Source organism: Diorhabda sublineata, chromosome 2, assembly GCF_026230105.1.
Source record: "Diorhabda sublineata isolate icDioSubl1.1 chromosome 2, icDioSubl1.1, whole genome shotgun sequence".
NCBI lineage: Eukaryota > Metazoa > Arthropoda > Insecta > Coleoptera > Chrysomelidae > Diorhabda > Diorhabda sublineata.
The window spans coordinates 10,746,768-10,766,708 of NC_079475.1; the positions used below are offsets into that span (position 1 = coordinate 10,746,768).

A 19,941-nucleotide genomic window follows, 5' to 3' on the forward strand; every position below is an offset into this window, starting at 1 on the left:
TTTTGCGGAATTTTCTTCGAGATATGAATAAATGCACTGCATCGCAGATTGAATTTCGCTTGCATACGGACCTCTGTTTTTCTCTCTTGTGCTTGGTACAAACAATGATTCTTGAATGGATCTCGACGATTGTTAGTTACTTTATCATCTTTTTACCTCATGGTGCTGTGGAAATGAGTATTACCGCCGAAACGTGTGTTGAACTACACTTTAGGGCGATCGTACGCCGAAACTATTGATTTTAGGGAAAAAAATATATATATTGTGGGAAATTTTCTCTACAATTATTTTGTATAGATGTGTTTTTCCTGTAAAAAGCGTCGGAAAGGTGTTATCAAAAAACTGCTTTTATGCGTCATTTTTTCAATATTGCGGCGTAAGCGGCAAAGATACGAGATGGCAAAGTACGTCAAAATCATATATTTTTTCATCAAAATGACTGTACTATTATTATATGCGAAGAAGCAAAGCAGCTCGATGGGCAAAACTTGAATTTAACAAAGAATCAACTTATGTATAAGAACATTCCACATATTTTTATTTGGTCATTCATATGATTTGATTTATTAACAAAAAGAGATAAGAAAGTGTTTGATTTGGTGGAAATAACAATTATATACTCATTTACATTTTGAAGTCATTGATATCTACGTTCGTGATTGGTGCAGAACTAGTTCTCAAAGAAACAACATGTTGTATCCTCGGCAATAATAAATACAACAAATTGTTGGCCTTACCAGTTTCTTGACACCCAGAAAAAAAAGTTGTACCAGGTATATACTGAAACATCTTTCTTCAACCACATCAGTCTAGAATCAGTGATCGGCAAATAAAGTTTGAGAAGCAGTAAGTAATTTTTAAGTTTTAAAACCTTCTATAAGTATATTGTTAAGAAGAAAAAAGTCGATTAATCGCCTATACAGATAATATTACTACTGCATCGATTCAAATTCATTAATTTTGGTTGTAGTCCAGTCATTTTAGCTATTTTAAACCCCAATCCGCGGAAAAATTCTTAGTGAGATGAATTTTTGTATAAACCTTTATGTTGGGATTGTAATGAAGATGTGAAAAATCGACATCGATACATCGATATCGTGCCGGTTAAAAGGTCACGAAAATGTAAATCTTTATTGTTAAATTCATACCTGTCTTTATTCTCATTACACGGTGCAATTTCATTGTCTTCATTCGCGGTCTAAAGAATGCCATATTTCTATTAATTTGAAGAAATTTAGAAATGCATTTATGTTTACGATTCGATGTTTTCATTGGTAAACAATGGAGATGATGAGTCCACGTGGACTGACGGTTTGTTAAATGTTTACCGAATTTATGAAATATTGATTGTTCCTCGCATAATTGTCTTCTGCAATTGATATTGGAAGAATTATACTTATCTTAATAAACTTATAGAGGTTTAGGAAATGATCCAAATGACCTTAACTGGCAGACGGCCCGTATTTCGTTGTTTTAATACCCGTCCCTTTATATCTACTTCTGCTTGTCGGACTGTGATTAGTTCAATTGAAAATGATTTTTCAATTGTTAAACACGTTATTTAAATTGTAATCTGTTCTTAAAGACTTTCTATAATGAACGATACGTGCACACAAATACTTGATCAAACTACATAAATTTTTTTCAAGAAATCAGGAGAAAACAATATTGAAACTTGACTGATAGCATCAACAATTATTCGCATTACAAGAAAAATATTCTATTCCTACATGCCGTGATAGGTTGTGATACAACTTCAACACTCTTTTTGAGAGGAAAATTAGAAATCTTGAAGATGTTTGAGAAAAGACCCTTTCGGGATGTCATTGTCAATGCTGGTGTACATTTTCTACTAACAATATTTGCTGCTCCAAATTCAGAACAATAGATGAATAATTACAGATATTGTAACTTTGTTAAACTAACAAGACTCTACGGTCTACTAGACACCTTTTTTTTGTAAATGCGCGGAAGGCTGTCGCGGCAAATGTAGATGCAAAAATATTGGATTGTGGTATTGAAAAGTTTGTGTGAGCCATGGCCAGTCTTGCTTAAGCCCAGAGTTAACAAACGATGGAAAGGATGAAGATGTAGCAGCTATTACTGATAGAGAAGCTGAAGATATTAGGTATTTCACTGAATTCGAATAAAAAATTATTTATTCTTGAATAAGAAAACCTTTTGTTGAAAATCATGTATTATGCCTACAGAGGAAACCATGTAAAAAAACCCGCCTCGCATTCTACCTCGTAGATGGAGAGAAAACGAGTACATCGTCATAATATAGTTGCATGCTTAAGTTCTACTACTAAAACGGTTGATTTAATAGAAAAATGCACGAGACATTTTTTGTAGATAATTTTACTAAAAACAATTTTTATAATAACTACTATGGACCTCCGAGCAATAGAACGCGAGATTTTTGTTGTAATATCGCGTGATATCAGTTTTGAAAACCTGATTTTCATATCTTTTTGACTCTCATAACTCTCAGGATATAGATATGGATTTTTAATATCTTCATTACTGCACCGTAATTTAGATGAATACAGAAATTCAACTCACCAAGAATTTTTCCTAATATACAAACTAAAATAACTGGACTATTGATTCATTAGTTTTCATACACCTGTTGAACGTTATCAAATATTGTTTATTTAGATAATAGTTGCCTGAAAACAATAATAAAAATCTTCTGTCACATCTAACGTTCGAAATACAAAAAATATTTTGATAAAAAAGTTGAAACGTCAAATTTTATCTTTCTTCCAAAAATTATTAAAAAAACAAATTTTAAAACAGAAGAGACCTGAAATTAAGAACATTAAGATACATTATTACTTAGAAAACTTGGTTATATCAGTATAAACAATAACAAAATAATTAATAATGACACATTTTAGTCTCGTTTTTACAGTGTTTTAGGGCCAATTACACATTTCACAAAATATCTGAAGACATTCTTAAAAAATCTATATATAGAAACGATTTGAAGAAAAATATGATGTCAATAAAAATAATTCTTAAAAGACTTGAATTCTTAAAAATGTACAGTCAGAATAACTGGAAGTTTTGTCAACAAATTATGGATCAACTAGACATAAACACAAAATTATAGCTGGGATCATTCTGTTTTCTGATGAATTATTAACATTAAAAAAAATATTTGGTACCGTTGGTTCATAATGAACACACTGTTTACACTACCACTACACCAACACTCACATTTACACCGTCTGACTCGCGTTTCGAGAACCAAAAGTTTGGTTTAGTAAATTCAGCGCTTGTTGAGGAAATGCAATACTCAACGTACAGAAAAAAGATTTTTCAAGAAAGGATTGTGGAAATGTTCAAAAGGATCAATCTAATTTGATAACATTCATAATGGAGGACTGTATTTGGAATTCTTGCAAGGAAATTTTTTAAATCCTGTGTATGCTAATGTTTTTGTGGGGGCTGTACATGGTAATGACTACTTAAAGTTAAATTTCAACTACAAGAATCTAATAAAAGGATTCAAAAACTGAGGGTACATTTTTATATTTTTGCGTATATTATTCCAAAGTTCTCGCTGTTGTTAAGAATGGAAATATCTTGTTTAAACAATATGATGCATGTTCCCATTTTGCAAGACCAACTCGTGATATCTCGACAGATATCTAGGAAAAATACGATCTATTGTACGTCGACCGAAATTCCCAGATCTCAATCTTTTTGAACTCCTTAAACTAGGTACTTGAAAATCAAATTTATTAAGACTAAAATCGACAATTTTGAGAAACAAAAAGTACAATTAGAGAATTGTTTTCAGTCAATAGAAAATATTGTATTTTATAGACTCTCTCTGTATGTAAAGCCTCAAGAACACACTGCAATACCTATTTTGAATAGAAGTTTTCTATTTTAGATGTTTACACACGCTTTCCTCTTTGTCTGCTTGGCGGCAGCACTAGTATCGATTTGCCAGTCAAGGTCTATTTCCCCTTCACGTTCTCCATGTCCAGAATTTTTTACTTACGAATCAAGTAATAATCGAGGATACTGGACCGCAAGTCTCACATTAAGATCAGACTATGATCTCCACGGAATATGGATTAGATTGATATTTGATAAGGACGTCAAAGATTTAACAATCGATGTAAGTTTATAATTTCCAGTGAATTGATTAGACTATTTTTAACACAGTTAAACAAAAAAACTCTTCCATAACTATTGCAAAAATACAATCCATGATAAATTAAACCGACGAAATGAGTGCAACAAAAATTTTACTTTTTTCCGGTGGCGGATCACGAAGGCAACGATGTTATAAGGTTCACAAGACCAGTGATTTTTCAACGGAAAAGTTATTTTATTTATACACATCTACTTCCAGGAGTTTTTAATTTTGTTAAACAATTTAAGTGACAATCTTTTGAAATTCTTAGAAAGTACTTGTTGTATATCCCCTCGCTTTCCATTAAACAATTTTCCAGTTCCAGAATGAAAAATAATAGTGAAGGACGAATTGCTGTACAGCAGTAAAACTGTTTTCTTCCACAACTTATCGTTTTCTTAGTTTAGTTTCAGTAAATCTACCAAATAGAATAAGTTCATAAGTGAATAAATGGATAAATACAAAATTAGCGAATCTCTATCAATAAACCTCAGTATAACTAAAGTATTCAAAATATAGGAATCTATTGCAGAAAGCTCTTGCAATAGTCATGAAAAATGCCATAAATTAATCCTATATTATCATAAATTTTCTACTTGGTGAAAAAAATTAAACGAATAAACATAATCCAAACTCATTTATTGAAAAAACTACAGTCAAAAATATATTTTGCGACACCTCGTATATAAAACAAAGTCTGGTTAGTCACGAACCATTCTCTCGGATATTGCTTCTCTTTGTACGAAAATTCAAGATGAAAATATGAAAGATAATTCCCGTTCGCTGTCACCGGCGTATTCTGGCAACTTGGGAAGACCGAAAAAAGGCCTCCGGTTATTTTAATGGCGTTAAGCTTGTTTATCAACTTATAGGACCACCTCCTGGGTGCTGCTTATATTCGTGCGAATATTTATGTTGATAATCGAATATTTGCTGCTTTATTTGTTGAATACAAATATACCATGGGCGGGTCACAAAATTATTTAAGGGGCAAACAGAATACTATTTTTTAATATTATACTTAACGGCGCATGTACATAAAGTGACCCATAAACTTTTTTCCACGCCTGTAAGAGTTAAGAGTCTGAAAGACTGTCAACTCTATCGATTAATTGAATTTTGAGTGCCTTATGATATTTATTTTAATCTTGTTGAACTGGAGTTATGCAGATCCAATAAGCTTTTTTGAAATTATTATGAAGTGTGTTAATTTCTGTATTACGAACTGTATTAAACACAATAAATCAGTAATTTTTTATTCTAAGATTGTACAGATGTATCATTGGCCGACAAGATTTTCGTAACACAGGAGAGACCTTTATTTTTAAAATGGCAATACCCGTCAAATAATAGAAAAAATATTTATTAAGCCCTAACACGTACCACTTTTCAATAGCTTGTTTACATTAGTAGGTAGGTAATTTTATAAAGAGGCGGTTTAAATAAACATAAAAATAACATTAAAAATTAGTATTCTGTTGAGTTTTATAGTAAGTGGTTCTCTTTTCATAGTGCAAAAAGTGATTATAAAGACAAAAATGTCGAGTCAAACGCGCCGCAATTGCAAAACTTTTCCTAACAACTTTTGTGGGGAATTTATGGTGAAATCGCTAGCCAAGCCATTTTCCGAAAATGTGAAAAAGCCTATTTCAAATATTTTGGTACTTTAAATGCAGACCAAGACAAAGAGTGGGTCCCCACGCGTTCTGTGTAAGTTGAAATGTGTCATGGGTGCAGTGGATGAATGGGAAGAAAAAAAATGTCTTTTGCAATTCCAATGGTATGGCGGGAGCCTACTAGCCATTTTGTCTAACAAAGACTGAAGGTAATTCTAAGAAAGGAAAGCACAAGATCGAGTATCCAAATTTGTCATCTGCTGTACGACCTGTTTCCCATGACGAAGATTTACCAGTACCGATTGCGCCTTTAGATCCGCAAAATATTGTTAAAGAAGATACTGGAGATAACTTATAATCAGGAAGCTCCAAAGAACAATGCACCGACCCTATTTTTACTCCAAGTACTAGCTCCACATTTGATTGTTCAAAGTGAGTTGAATGATTTATCACGTGATTTGGAGTTATCAAAGAAACAATCTGAACTTCTTGCTTCCCGTCCCTAATAATGGAACTTGTTAGTCAAAGAGACAAAAATTACCACCAAAAAAATGGGACAGTCGGGCAGTAGATCAACACTATTTAAAAAATATTGGCAAACAAATGAGTTTCAACCGGGATCACAAAATGTTATACCCCTAGTAGATCCCAAAAATGTCCTTTTGACCCCATTCACATTAAACTTGAATTGATGAAAAACTTTTTAAAGACTATGGAAAATGAGGATGATGGATTCAAATACCTTAGAGAAATCTTTCCCCAATTGAGTGATGTCAAATTAAAGGAAGGTATTTTTATTGGGCCACAAATAAGAAAATTGCTGGACGAAGACCATTTTGCAAAAAAACTCACCAGACAGTAACTTATGGGCAACAATATGGATCCAAACTACCAACAGTTAGTTGATGAACTTCTAGACGCCTACCAATCCCTTGGTACTCAAATGTCATTGAAAATTCATTTCCTCCATTCCCGTCTGACATTTTTTTCCGAAAATTTGTGAGCTGTTAATAATGAGCAGGGTGTTTCCACCAAGACATGAAAACAATGGAAATTCTGTATCAAGGACGATGGGATTCGGCCATGATTGGTGATTACTGTTGGTTTTTAAAAAGAGAAAGTGCAACCCCTCATAAAAGAAAAAAGTAGAGCTAATTGACATTTTAAGTGATTTTTTTTGTTTTTAATAGATGTGAGGCATGTTTATTAGATATAAATTATAAATATTGTCAAATTATACGAATTGAAAACCGTGAATATCAAATATTTTACCAATGATTATGGTTCTATAAATATAACATAAAAACCTAACGTGTTACAATTATTTTTTCCATATTTTCGTATTTGTATAGGTCCATTCCATCACAATATGCTATTCATTCTTGTGTAAAAATTTTTTTGTCGACCAGTGATAATCATTTAAATACGTCTGAACATATATTAATTGTGTTTTTTATTTTCATAATTTATGAGAGAAATGTTAGTTCCGATTTTCTTTCTTTATATTCTAGAATAGTAAATGAAACGTTCGTAATCCACTTGAAATGAAAGTTTCTACCGCTATGTACAGGGTGTCAAACATTAAGTGACCCATATACTTTTGTCAAAAAGTTATCAAAGAAATTTCATTTCACAAGTTCTTGGTATTTGAGGAAATTTTTAGATTATTGACTTTGGGATTACACAATTCTTCAGTATCAAATTTTGGAATTTTAAATAATATATTTTATTACGTTTTCTTGATTTAATGATAAAAACAAAGGCAACTTTTATATTTGATTTACGTATGGTTTAATTAATTAGTTATTTAATGTATTTAAATTTATATTGAAAAAATATTATATTTAGAAAATTCCGCAAAAAATAAAACTGAGACTAACTGTTTTAATTTGCAAAATGAATTTTCAAAAAAAAATTAGGTTAATTGAATTTTCGTGTTTATTGAGTCTAGAATCATACTGGGTGTCGTTCGTAAATAACATTTCTATTTTTTTAAATGTCACATCCTGTATATTTTTATTTGGAATGATTTAAAGAAACATTTTATTCACGAGAGATTTGAAGTATGAATATGCGGAAAATTAGTAAAATATACTCAATTAAATTACCCGAATCATATTTAAAGATCCACATTTTAAAATTTTTTTTCTATATATCCCCCATTTTCTGTGCAATGCCCCCATGCTTCGGATTGTATCTTGTACTGCATCTGTTCGATTGCAATAATTAATTTCCTCTAGAATTTTTCCTTCCAGTTCCACCACTGTATCATTCTTTCTATTTTTGTATACCAAATTTTTCAAAGTGTCCCACAAAAAAGTCCATGGGCGTTAAATCAGGACTCCTACGAGGACGCGCAAATGTCTCATTTCTACAGATAGTTATATTTTAATTTATTACAGGTTGACACAATGATATGGAGCACAGTCTTGCTGAAAAATCATCATTTAGAGGCAATCAGTTTATTTAAATTTATGATCAAATTAAAATGCCGTTCAGCGCCTCATCATAAAAAATAAGACGTACTACTAGGTCCCTTATTATTGCACACTAAACTTTGACTTTACGATGTCCTTGCCTCTTCATTGTTCTTATTATATTATTATTTGTTCGGGACCAGCTATGGAAAGTTTTTTTGTTGTGCATTCCAGCCGTTGTGAAAATAACTTCGACCGTCAAAAATACATTTTCAACAATTTGTCTCTTAAATTGATTGTAAATCCATTATTGTAAAACCTCCAGCCTTTATACAAAATATATGCTACCTCTATTTAACCCTAGGTCACTAATTTTTGTGTTTGAAAATTCATTAAATCGTTCCTAAGCCGTGAGGAAATACTGGAACACCCTCCTTATAGTCCCGATTTGTCACTATTCGAGTATTATTGATTTGGTCCATTGAAAGAGGCAGTTGGCTGACTGCGATTCGGCGTGTGCGAATGCTTCCGTGATAATCCGAGAGATTTTTTAAAAAAAGGCATTCGAAAGCTTATGGAGAGCGGTCGAAAATGTCTAGAATGTGATGAAGACCATCTAAAGAAACCATAAAGAACTTCAGCTCTGTAACTTAATAATAGAATTTTTATAGCAATATTCCGGTTTATATTTAAACCTAACCTAATCTAACCTAACTTAAACTAACCTAACCTAACCTAACCTAACCTAAACTAACCTAACCTAAACTAATCTAACCTAACCTAACCTAATCTAATCTAACCTAACCTAGCCACCCTAGTATTTCATATATTTATATATTCTATGAACAAATTTCTATCTATTAGATAAAGTATAGGTTTTAACCTAAAGCTATAACGTTATTTACTGCTTCTACTTGTTTCTAAAATTTTAGCATTGAGGCATAATTGAATTATATTTCCGTAATGTGTAATTCATATGTCGACTTTCGAATATTTCCAGCCTCAATTTGATATCAAAATAGATTCTGCTGATCGAAGAACAATAAAAGTACAAGGTCCAAGCATGAATCTTAAGGTCGGCGAATCTAAAATTCTAAATATGAATGTTACATACGAAGGATCAGAAATTCCTAGCTTGATAGAATATCGATTGAACGCTCGAACGATATGTCCTGAAGTTTATGAGTAAGTAAAACTTTTTATATGAAATACAATGAAATTTTTCCAATACCAAGAATGTCGCCAGCTTTTTTAAAATGTACTGATTAGCAGCAAGCAAAAACAATTTTATTGAAACTCTATAATACTGTTGTTTCTTTGAGGTGCATACAGATCTGATTATGATTTGAATAAACCGCTTTGTGATAACGCAATGAGATATCTACATGTGCAGACATCAACAGAAAAAGGTAATTCTAATATAGTTACCTGGTCAATTGAGTATATCAGGTAATAAGGAAACAGACAGTCTTGCAGACCTGTAGGCAGACCGCCAAAGAGGTGGAACGAGAACTGGAGTTCATCTTCTCAGGAAGATCCACCAAATATACAGGATTGATCAGGACCTGGTCCTATTCAAAGAAGAACAAGAGAAGAAGAAAACAGTCTTGTTTAAAAATGGGTAACGACTCTATATACTCCATATTTAGGCCCAGAACCTTAGGGGAGTCTCATGAAATAACGACGAAGTGGAAGGATGGTTAAAGGATCAAACGAAGACACTAACACGAGCCAACAGATTCATAGAATGTCTCTAGATATCCAGAAACGATATTAAACTGGTGGTTAGTCTTCTGTCAGGTTACTGCCCTCTCAAATATCATATTAAAACGATGGAAATGAAAGAGAACGACAACTGCTGATTTTGCGTGATCCATAAAGACAGCTGATGTCCTGTCCATTTCATCAAAAAGCTTAGGTATCTAGAGGAGAAAAGAAGGGGGTGCGACAAGGTTGTTAATATGTACTCTGAGCACATATTTAATAAAAATTGGCGGCAGAACATTGAACAACATACGTTATGCAGACCACACGGTTATCATCATCATCACTTATAGTATTATTATAATCTACCCAGCATTCTTGTTTCCTTTTCATTTCTTTCAGTTCAAATTGCAAAATACGATGATTGAGGAACAGATTTCTGACCGAGGAAGATATTAATCCGGTTGGTAGCCGTATTAAAGAAAAACTATTTCCGTTAAGTCAGTGAGAAAGCGAGGTGCTTGTTTCCACGAAGAAATGTTTGAATGATGATTCAAGACGAGACAAGGTGAATAGAAATTCCTGTAACGACTATTTACAGACTTTTACGTAAAGCTTGCAGTTACGTTAATATCGTTTGCAGTTGTCACAGTCTTTGAAGCATACAGATCCTGATTATCGTGCAAATTACGATAACAAAATGATGATACATGGATGATGTTATCTCAATTATACCTTTAGCAGATATTCTAAGAAAATTTGGGACTCAAACTATACTCATATGATAATATAAGTAAAACGAGATTCCTCTAAATCGAATATTCATTGTGCCGTATTCCAGCAATGAACGAGCTCCTCTTTCTGGTGTTTCTTATATTGATAATCTACAGCTATGGCTCCTTAGTTAGAAAAAATGAGCTGAAAAACCTTACAGTAAGATGTTATGTCACCTCATTGAAACAATGAATCACGCCTTTTGCAGTACATAACTGTACCAGATCGTTGGATTAACCGCCAATGGTCTAATGACTAAGCTTCATCGTCATGTTCATATTATCTGGTGTGAGTGATTTCTGCTTCTATAGATTCATAAAACATCGTATGTATTACATTATTCTATAAGACGTATATGAAATTTCAAAAGACTACGTCGTTGGATCGTTTCAATGAAAAAATCAAAGAAAAACGGCCTTATATATCGAAGACAATACCCCGATTCACAAGTCGATGGTTAAATTGAAAGTATTACACTTTGTATTGCTTCCTCATCCACCGTATAGTCCAGATCTGGCCCCCAGAGACTACTGATATCAAAAAAAAACTCGCCGGTGAGAAATTCAACTCAAATGAAGAAGCAATTGCTGAAACTGAAGCCTATTTGGAGGCAAAAGACAAATCTGTTTATACAATTTTTTTGTTTGGTTGTTATGTATAAAATGAATAAGGTCCAATTATTTGATTAAAAATATTATTGAGGTATTGAAATAGACCTTGATGACGATAACAATAAAAAAACAGAAACTCTATCACCAAGTTGGCAAAGACTCCCTTTATAGTTGTATGACGAATGCTGAAAAGCATCTACTATCGAGTTAACCGTCTGCATCTCCTTCACGCACTTGCAGAGGATGATTTCGACTTGGTGTGGGTAGGTATCAATGCGTGGGATTTTTAGGGTCACGTGACACGCCAAAGTTATTTAGAAATTATCGAAGATTTACTTATGCAAATTGAAAATAATCCAATATTCGCGAACATCCATCATTTCGTGCAGGATGGAGTACCTCAATGTTCATTTTGGATTATGGATAAGTAGACAAGGAATCGTTGAGTTGCACGCAAGGTCATGTGTCCTGACAACCTGTGATTCCTTCCTGTAGGGCCTTCTCGAGCACCGTGTTTTTGCAAGAGGACCACGCATCCTTACCGACCTACGAACTACAATTGAAAAGATAAATTTTAAACTAGCTTGACATACTTCACAGGACCTGCTTCTCCATTAAGAAACGTTGTTGTAAATGCAATTATCAGGATTGGACATCAATTTGAGTAACCCTTTTTCGAATCCCTTTTGTAATTTCTTTTAATAAATTCATTTTTTTCTCTCAAATTTGTTGCCTGACTTATGTCGACTTCTGTACATTCCAAAAAGTGGTCTAGCTATTTTGTTATCATAGTTTTTACCTAAAATTTTTCAACGTACGACAGGCGGTGGACTTTCATAAGGTGAGCGAATGTCATACGAAAATAAACCGTCCCAAAAATCACCCCAATAGCAATCCTTAGAGGATATGTTTCCTTATATCAAGGCAATTCCTGAAATGGAGCATAAATGATAAAAGAAAAACTATAATAATGAGTTAGTATGTTTATCTACAACTAGAAAAAAACTGATGTTTCATATTATTCAACTCAGAGCATCTCATTTATATTGATAAATAATACTACTATCTATTTCAGTAAAAATGTTGATGTATTCAATGGAGACGCCAAATCAGAATACTTCTTACCTTCTCTACAGACCAAAAAACAGATTATACAGCAAAAATATGAATGTGGAGTACCGTATACATCAAACAAACATCCCTGGCAAGCAGCAGTGTATTTGCGAATAAACAGAGAAGAAATTTATACATGTGACGCTATTTTGATCGATCCAATGTTTGTTATTACTGCAGCTCATTGCGTCACCCTAAAAAATGGAAGTAAAACTGTTCCCAGATCGATTGTTACAATACGATTCGGAGAAGATGGTAGCGATGAAAATGCTTCGAAAAGTTTCGTTAGTAATATAATAGTACATTCAGGTTTGTAAATTTTCTAAAAAGCGATAAATAGTTCATCAATCAATCAATAAATAGAAATAGAACAAAGTCGTTACACAAAAAAATTTACGATATTTCTTACAATGTTTTTGGTTTGATTTATTACACCTGTTAGAAGTACTAATCAAACCTTTTGGGTAGAATGCCGCTCATCTTCTTATCAACTACATATGCTGGATCTTTTCAAAAGTACTAGGTTTTGCGATTCCAGATACTGGTACTTCTTAAGAAAGAAAAATGCTTTATTGTCAAAAATAGACAAAAGCTAATACTGACTGTTTTTATACCATAAACCTGCTCTACTGAAGATCTACGAGGATGGTCCCAGAAGTACCTAGTCCAACAAAGGAAACACAAAAATTTTGGCAAAAATAATATTTATTCCTCAACGTTATCCCTTTTTAGTTGCATATACTTTTCCCAACGATGTTCAATAAGTTCAATACCCTTTTCATAATCGTCAAGTTCCTCACTGATATAACCTTTTCATTGTCGGAAACTCTTTGACCAACGGGCCATTTTTTCAAATCAGGGAAGAGAAAATAATCCAAAGGTACAAATAGGGTATATAAGCAATTGAAACTTCATTCATTAATATTGGCCATTGCAATAACGGATGTGTGATCTGGTGCATTGACTTGATGAAACAACACTTTCTTCTTAGACAAATGTTGCCATTTTTGCTTGATTTTTTCGCTCAAACGCTGCAATACGTTCGCAAAATACTCATCGTTGATAGTATTTCCTATTTCAAGATAGTCAATGAAAATTATCCCACGCGCATCTAAAAAAATCGACGTCATGTCCTTACCCGCAGATGGAACGGTTTTTGCCACCTTTGGAGCCGGTTCTCCCTTTTCAATCCATTGTTTTGATTGCTCTTTTGTTACGGGTGTTATGTGATACCCATAGTTATGAAACGGCGCACAAACTTGGATTTATTTCTGTGAAACATTGCCAAAACATTCGATGGGAACATCTTCACGACGCTGTCTTTGTTCCTCTGTGAGCAAACTTGGCACCCATCTTGCACGCAGCTTTCTCATATCCACATTTTCAGTTAATATGCGATGTGCCTCACTTTCTGGAATCACTAATATGTCTGCTATCTCGCGCAATTTCAATCGGCTATCATTCAGTACCGATTCGTGAATTTTCTTCAGCATTTCTAGATACGTTACCTCATTTAGTCGACCACTGCGACGATGGTCTTCGCAGGTCATAAGGCCTTGTTTAAACTCTACAGGCTAACCCAGAGTAGAATCTAGTTCATCTTTTATATTGGATGGGCTAATGCCTTTTAAATAAAAGTAATTGTTTTCCATAAGGATGACGGATTTTTTCAATGTTCACCTTCAAACTTTCAACTTTCAACTTCTGATAATCAAAACTATATATTTATATGTTTTCGCTTCGAAAATTCTTTATTGCCACAATGTTCCAGCAGGAAATTGGAATGTTCCATATACAATATAGTAGACTGAGCTTGAGAAACAACTATGTCCTAAAGAAATATTAACATCTAATTCTATGATTACCTACGCCTTATATATGGTGTTCTTCTTTAGACAGTTCTAGGTCTCTTCTATTGAAAATTGTCTTGTTCTTCTGCATCTCCAATTACGTTGACGCCTTTCTTACATTTGCAAAAAATTCGCTGAATGATTGGAGACGAATACTCTCCCTAAACGTCAATGGACTTCTTCCAGTGATGTTCTCTGTGAAGAATTTCAGCAAATGATAAAGAAAGTGACGTTGAAGTTAGAATGTATTTCTAGGACAATTTATCTCTGCAAGGAAATAGTCCACCTTCAATTATTCAAGCTGAATTTAATGATCTCATCTAAACTAGAACTTCCTGAACCTCACTCACACCAGATACGATAATTATCTTGTCCAGAAATAGATGGGAATTTTTAAAAGAGAAAGGGCATACTTTTTTTGAAAAAATGAGTGTTGTTTGTACCAATAGACCACGTGTTAAATTGTGAAGAGTGCAATGTTTACGTTAATGTCTACAAAGTATGAAGAATATCAATGGAAAGTTTACAGCGACCTCAAAGTCAGTTCGTTGTTGGGTTTACAATGAATTCACCAAATATTTGTATTGTTTGTAAAACACCAGATGTAAGAATGTAAGCATTATGAAAGAAAATCGTGGCCTATTAGAATCGAGAATACTCTGGGAAAAATAAACATCAAATATAAGTCATTGGTAGATGAAAAAACATTTTTCTACCAACATTGTACGTTAAATTGGCCATAACGCTTAAACTTTCATCTCGGCCATCACCACACGAAGCTATGTGAGAATGATGTTGTCCTGGTTAGCTTAAGGGTATTTGAAAGCATCAGAAAGTGGTGACAAATCATTTTATTGCGTGATTTCAAGAATTTTAAATTTTCCTATGCCACTTTCTAGCTAGCAATTGAGTCCTAACTATTTTTAGGACAAAACAACATATAAAATTGCAATTACATTTTGTTTTTGTTCTTTAAATAATGGTTTTCTGTAATTTTACCCAATAGCATTACGAAATTTTGTTTAGGACTCTTTAAATATAAAATATTGAGAATTCAGATCACTACAAACGTGTTTGTAGTGATCTGAAGGACTTTCACAAATTTATTGTCTATTGATATTTTTTTCAATTTAAGATTATATACCTGGTTCTCTAATGGATGATGTAGCAGTTTTACGTTTGGTTGATCCTGTTGATATTACTAAGAAATTTAGACCAATTTGTCTGGGAATAAATAGTAAATCTGAGAAGATAGTACTGTCTGGTTATGTACTCGATAAAGAAGGAAGAGTCGAAAAAGTTATCGATTCAGATGTATCAAGAGTCGATCAGAATGATTGTTTAATTTCATCTCCAAATTTAGTTGATGTTTTGACTTACGACACGTACTGTGTGGCTTACAATCCAGGTAACTAAATTAAAATTTATATGATTTATTATAAACAGCAATCAACAGATAATCAAGTTAGCAATTAAGTTGGAAAAATAACTTATCGAAAGCTTAAAATAGTGTGAATATCAGGTGGAATACTATTGGTATCTTAATAAATCCTATCTTTCAATTTCTGATCTTCTCCAGCTGAAGACGCTTCCTCATGGATCGGGAATCGACTCAGTGGAAGTACTTCATCATTCCATAAGTCGTAAGAAAAACACGATTTTATCTATTAAAGCAAACTCCTTCAAAAGAAATACAATCATTCCAGCGCTTCTCTATTTTCTCGATGCCGTTATTGTAGAAGCATTTGTCATTAGGCTTTAATTTCAGCGATTCCGTCTTCATTTGAACTGAATTTCTTACCAGCGAGCATTATGTTGAGATCAGCGAATAGGTAGTAGTCACTGGGGGCTAGATCTGGACTATACTGTGCATGAGGAAGCAGATCGAAGTGTAATTCGTTCAATCGTTACCATCGACTTGTAAATCCGTGCATTGTCTTGATGAAACAGTTGTTTTTTCTTCGACATATGAGGCTGTCTTCTCTTGATTTTGGCATTAAAACGAATCAACTTCAGTATTCGCTACCAATTTGTATACTTTTTTGATGTTTTGTGGTGTAACCATCTTAATTAAACGACTAGAACGTTCTAGATGCCGTTATTGTAGAAGGATTTGTCTTTAGGCGTTAATTTCAGAGATTCCGTCGTAATTTGAACTGAATTTTTTACCAGCGAATAGCCAGTAGTCACTGGAGGCTAGATCTGGACTATACTATGGATGAGGAAGCAATACGAGGTGTAACTCCTTCAATTTAACCATCGTTGCCATCGACTTGTAAATTCGTGCATTGTCTTGGTGAAACAGTGGTTTTTTCTTCGACATATGAGGCGGTTTTCTCTTGATTTTCGCATTCAAACGATTCAACTTTAGTATTCGCTACCAATTTGTAGACTTTTTTGATGTTTTCTGGATTAACCATCTCAATTGAACGACCAGAACGTTCACCACCATCATCATCAATGATTCTTTTCGATGGTGCAGAGTCCGGATAACACTTTTGAAGCCATTATAAATTACTTTCTTTGACGAATAGAAATGTCATGTAATTTTATACATAGTTTTTAGAAAGTTAGTTCTTCATAAACATCATATGCATTTTGATAATGGCAACGCCATCTTTGTATCAGTCACACGACTTAGATGTTATAAGAATAGCTGAACTTCGTACTAAAAAAATTGTAAACGTATGCTGATGATGTTGCTATGTTTACTAAATCAAACAGGGATATTAAACTTACGTGCTTTTGGAACAAACAAGAAATGTATAGAACAATAATAATAATAATCATACCCTCTTTATATGAGACATAGAAAGATCTTTAGTAGCAAAAACTAGAAGATGTGTCATTCAGAAAAGTAGTTGAAAAACGAAGATGGAGGCTTCTAATAAAATGTATCGTAGATCAACAAAAATTGTTTTCAAATATGACTAGGTTAGGTTAGGTTAGGCTAATTCTCTAAAAATTCGTGATTACTTAAATGAATATTTTTCGCATTGATAAATTGATCAAAAGATAACTTTTTTAATTTTACGTTTCTTAAAATGTCATTATCATTCTACTCATAGTTCAGTCCCGTAGAAAAAGAACATCTAGCCAAATCAACAATCTTAAAGACGTTTTTAACTAAAATTATAAAATGTTCTTAGAAATAAAAAAAAACTTTTCCCATAATTTCCTTGAAATAAACAGAAATTGATATCGTCTTGGCTGTTTGTGTGAAAAATTGAGATTTATCGGACGCTTTTACATATTCTCATTTTTTTGTTGTCTTTCCTTGGAAGCGATCCAAAATAGTGTTGACGATATTATAAAGTTATCGATCAATATAACCACTTCTGTTACATTTCGAAGTCTGAAGTGTTTAGAACCGGATAAGTATTTATGTAACAATTATTTTTTTCCTCACTTTTGATTTAATCCAAAAGGATATTTAGAAGGAGGTTAGAAGAAAGCTATAAATTAATGAACCTAACGTAACCAAGATGGTAATTATTTAGAATTGGTTAGGTTAGGTTTCATTGATTTATCATATCTAGGTTGTACCATGTAATGTTTGAAATAATGGAAATAATATATCTCCCCCGCGTTAATTTTACTATTTGTACCCTCAGAAACAACCCCATATGCGTGAAAAGTTTTTTGGAACGATTTTTGCCTGAAGCCCTAATTCTAAATAATTAGCAAAAAAGGATTAACAGAGTATTTTATAGATGTGTAATCTCAACTGGGCCGTTAAATCTCTCTCAAATCAAAACATGTGCAACAATTCTTTCGTAAAATCTCCAGAATTACACACGATTTGTTCCCGTATTCTCCCTATACTATAAATTTGTCCCTTGGCGACTTTAACTTGTTAGCAGACCCGAAAAAATATTCACTGGAAAGAGATTTGGCAGGAATGAGGAGGTGGAAGTTAGACAGTAAGCAGAAAAAATGAGAAAAAATTGTTGGAAGGTATCGGGATGTAACTAAAATAATCGTATCGTTTTTCGAAGACTCAGTCCGTGATAAATGGAACTGAAATCGTAGAAAATTGTTTTTTGATTATACTGGCAATTTATCTTTCAATATTCATTCTATTTTCTAATATCTTAGTTCAAAAATAGACATGAAAATTTGAAATCAACCCACTAGTGATTGAACTGGAGTTTTTCTGATAATTTTTAATTGAATTGTCGTCAATTTTTCACTTCCGGTGGGTTCTGTTTTGACAAAAATATATATTCCGTTTATTTATAAGAAAAGTAGTCCGAAATAGTGAATTCTTTTGTTACTTGGTTATTGAGAACATAAAGAAATAGAGGACAAATCTCAATAAAATCATTCGTTTGTTTCTACTATACCAATATGCATTAGAGTCTATCTTATATTGATATTAAAGCAAAACGGGTTCGCTTAAATCGTATGCATTATTCCAAATTTACTGCCCGGGTGTTCACAAACTATATTAAACACTAGAAATCCTCAACATCGTAAACTAACAGCTAGGGTTGATTTTCTGCTACAACTGTTGACAAAGTTTGTCAGCTATTCCAAACATTTAAAAAAAAACAACAGTTTCTCTTCGCGAAGTAGTCACATAACTTTAATCATTACTATACACTGTGGCGACCACGCCAGGTGCCCCTACATTCAAAAATACATAATACAGGTACACTTTTATTCTTTTGACCGTATTTACGATCAGTTTCACCCCCTTTTATAACCTTCTCAATGTCCTAACAGCAGGAAATTAATTTAATACTCTGTGATATAACTAGAAGCACGTTTTAGGAAAAAACCAGTGAACCAACATACTTCTACCTTTCACATTGTTCCATGACACCCTCTCCTGATACACGAGCCTAGGCAAGACGTTTACTCTTTCTCGGGACGGCAAAGCGAACAGATCTCGGGCGCCTAGATCTCCGTGGAGCTACGCTGCTCCTAGAGATTCGACCGGCTTTTATATCATTTATTATCAGATTTTCAGAGCACAATGTTTCCTAACACATATTTTGTTGAATTTAAATATTCGGGTTCATTTTTCATGTGTTTTTTTAGGTGACCAAAATTGTATTGGTAATTCTGGAAGTGCTCTTGTTTCCATGGAGAATGGTAAAACAACGCTACAAGGATTGGTTTCTTTGAGTGCAAGGTTACAAAATCAATTTGAATGCAATGATAAAACGAACATTATAATCACTAATATTAACAGATATTTACATTTCATCGCCAACATAATTTATCATTAGATTCAACTACTTATACCAAATTTGATGGTCACCTACATTTTATTGCATAATAAATAATGAAAAAAGTAGTTAGTGCATTTAATTTCTTATCAGTAAAGTCTAAAGAACTCAAACAGTTCCACATACTAGTAATAGCTGATGAAATAACCAGAAGAAAGCACGTGTTAGGCTGAATCAGACAATCAACAAAGAAGACTTCGCAGTTTTAAGAGGGGTACGCCAGGGGTGTACTTTGTCAATGGATACAACGGCATATAGATAACACGCCTATCGAGCAAGTGAAGTAAATTTAAGCTCTCCATACTACAAGAAAAATAACTCACCATTTATCAAGTTTGAAGAGCTGTTAGATAGAAACCCAGCTAGGAAACACATTTTCAGATAGCCAACCGGCATAGAAGGTCTTGAAAGCTATTAAATGCAGTCCCAAACTAGTGTGGCAGTGCAAACAAAACTCTAAAAT

At 33.2% G+C, this 19,941-nt stretch overlaps 1 protein-coding gene across 1 annotated transcript; it reads left to right on the forward strand.

Moving 5' to 3' along the window:
• Positions 1-601: 601 nt before the first annotated feature.
• LOC130440743 (serine protease easter-like) lies at positions 602-19,546 on the forward strand. The gene is made up of 6 exons (XM_056774056.1): positions 602-846; positions 3,908-4,138; positions 9,190-9,374; positions 12,354-12,700; positions 15,377-15,649; positions 19,288-19,546. The coding sequence occupies exons 2-6, from the start codon at positions 3,908-3,910 to the stop codon at positions 19,476-19,478; spliced, it is 1,227 nt and encodes a 408-aa protein (XP_056630034.1). The 5' UTR covers positions 602-846; the 3' UTR covers positions 19,479-19,546.
• Positions 19,547-19,941: the final 395 nt, after the last annotated feature.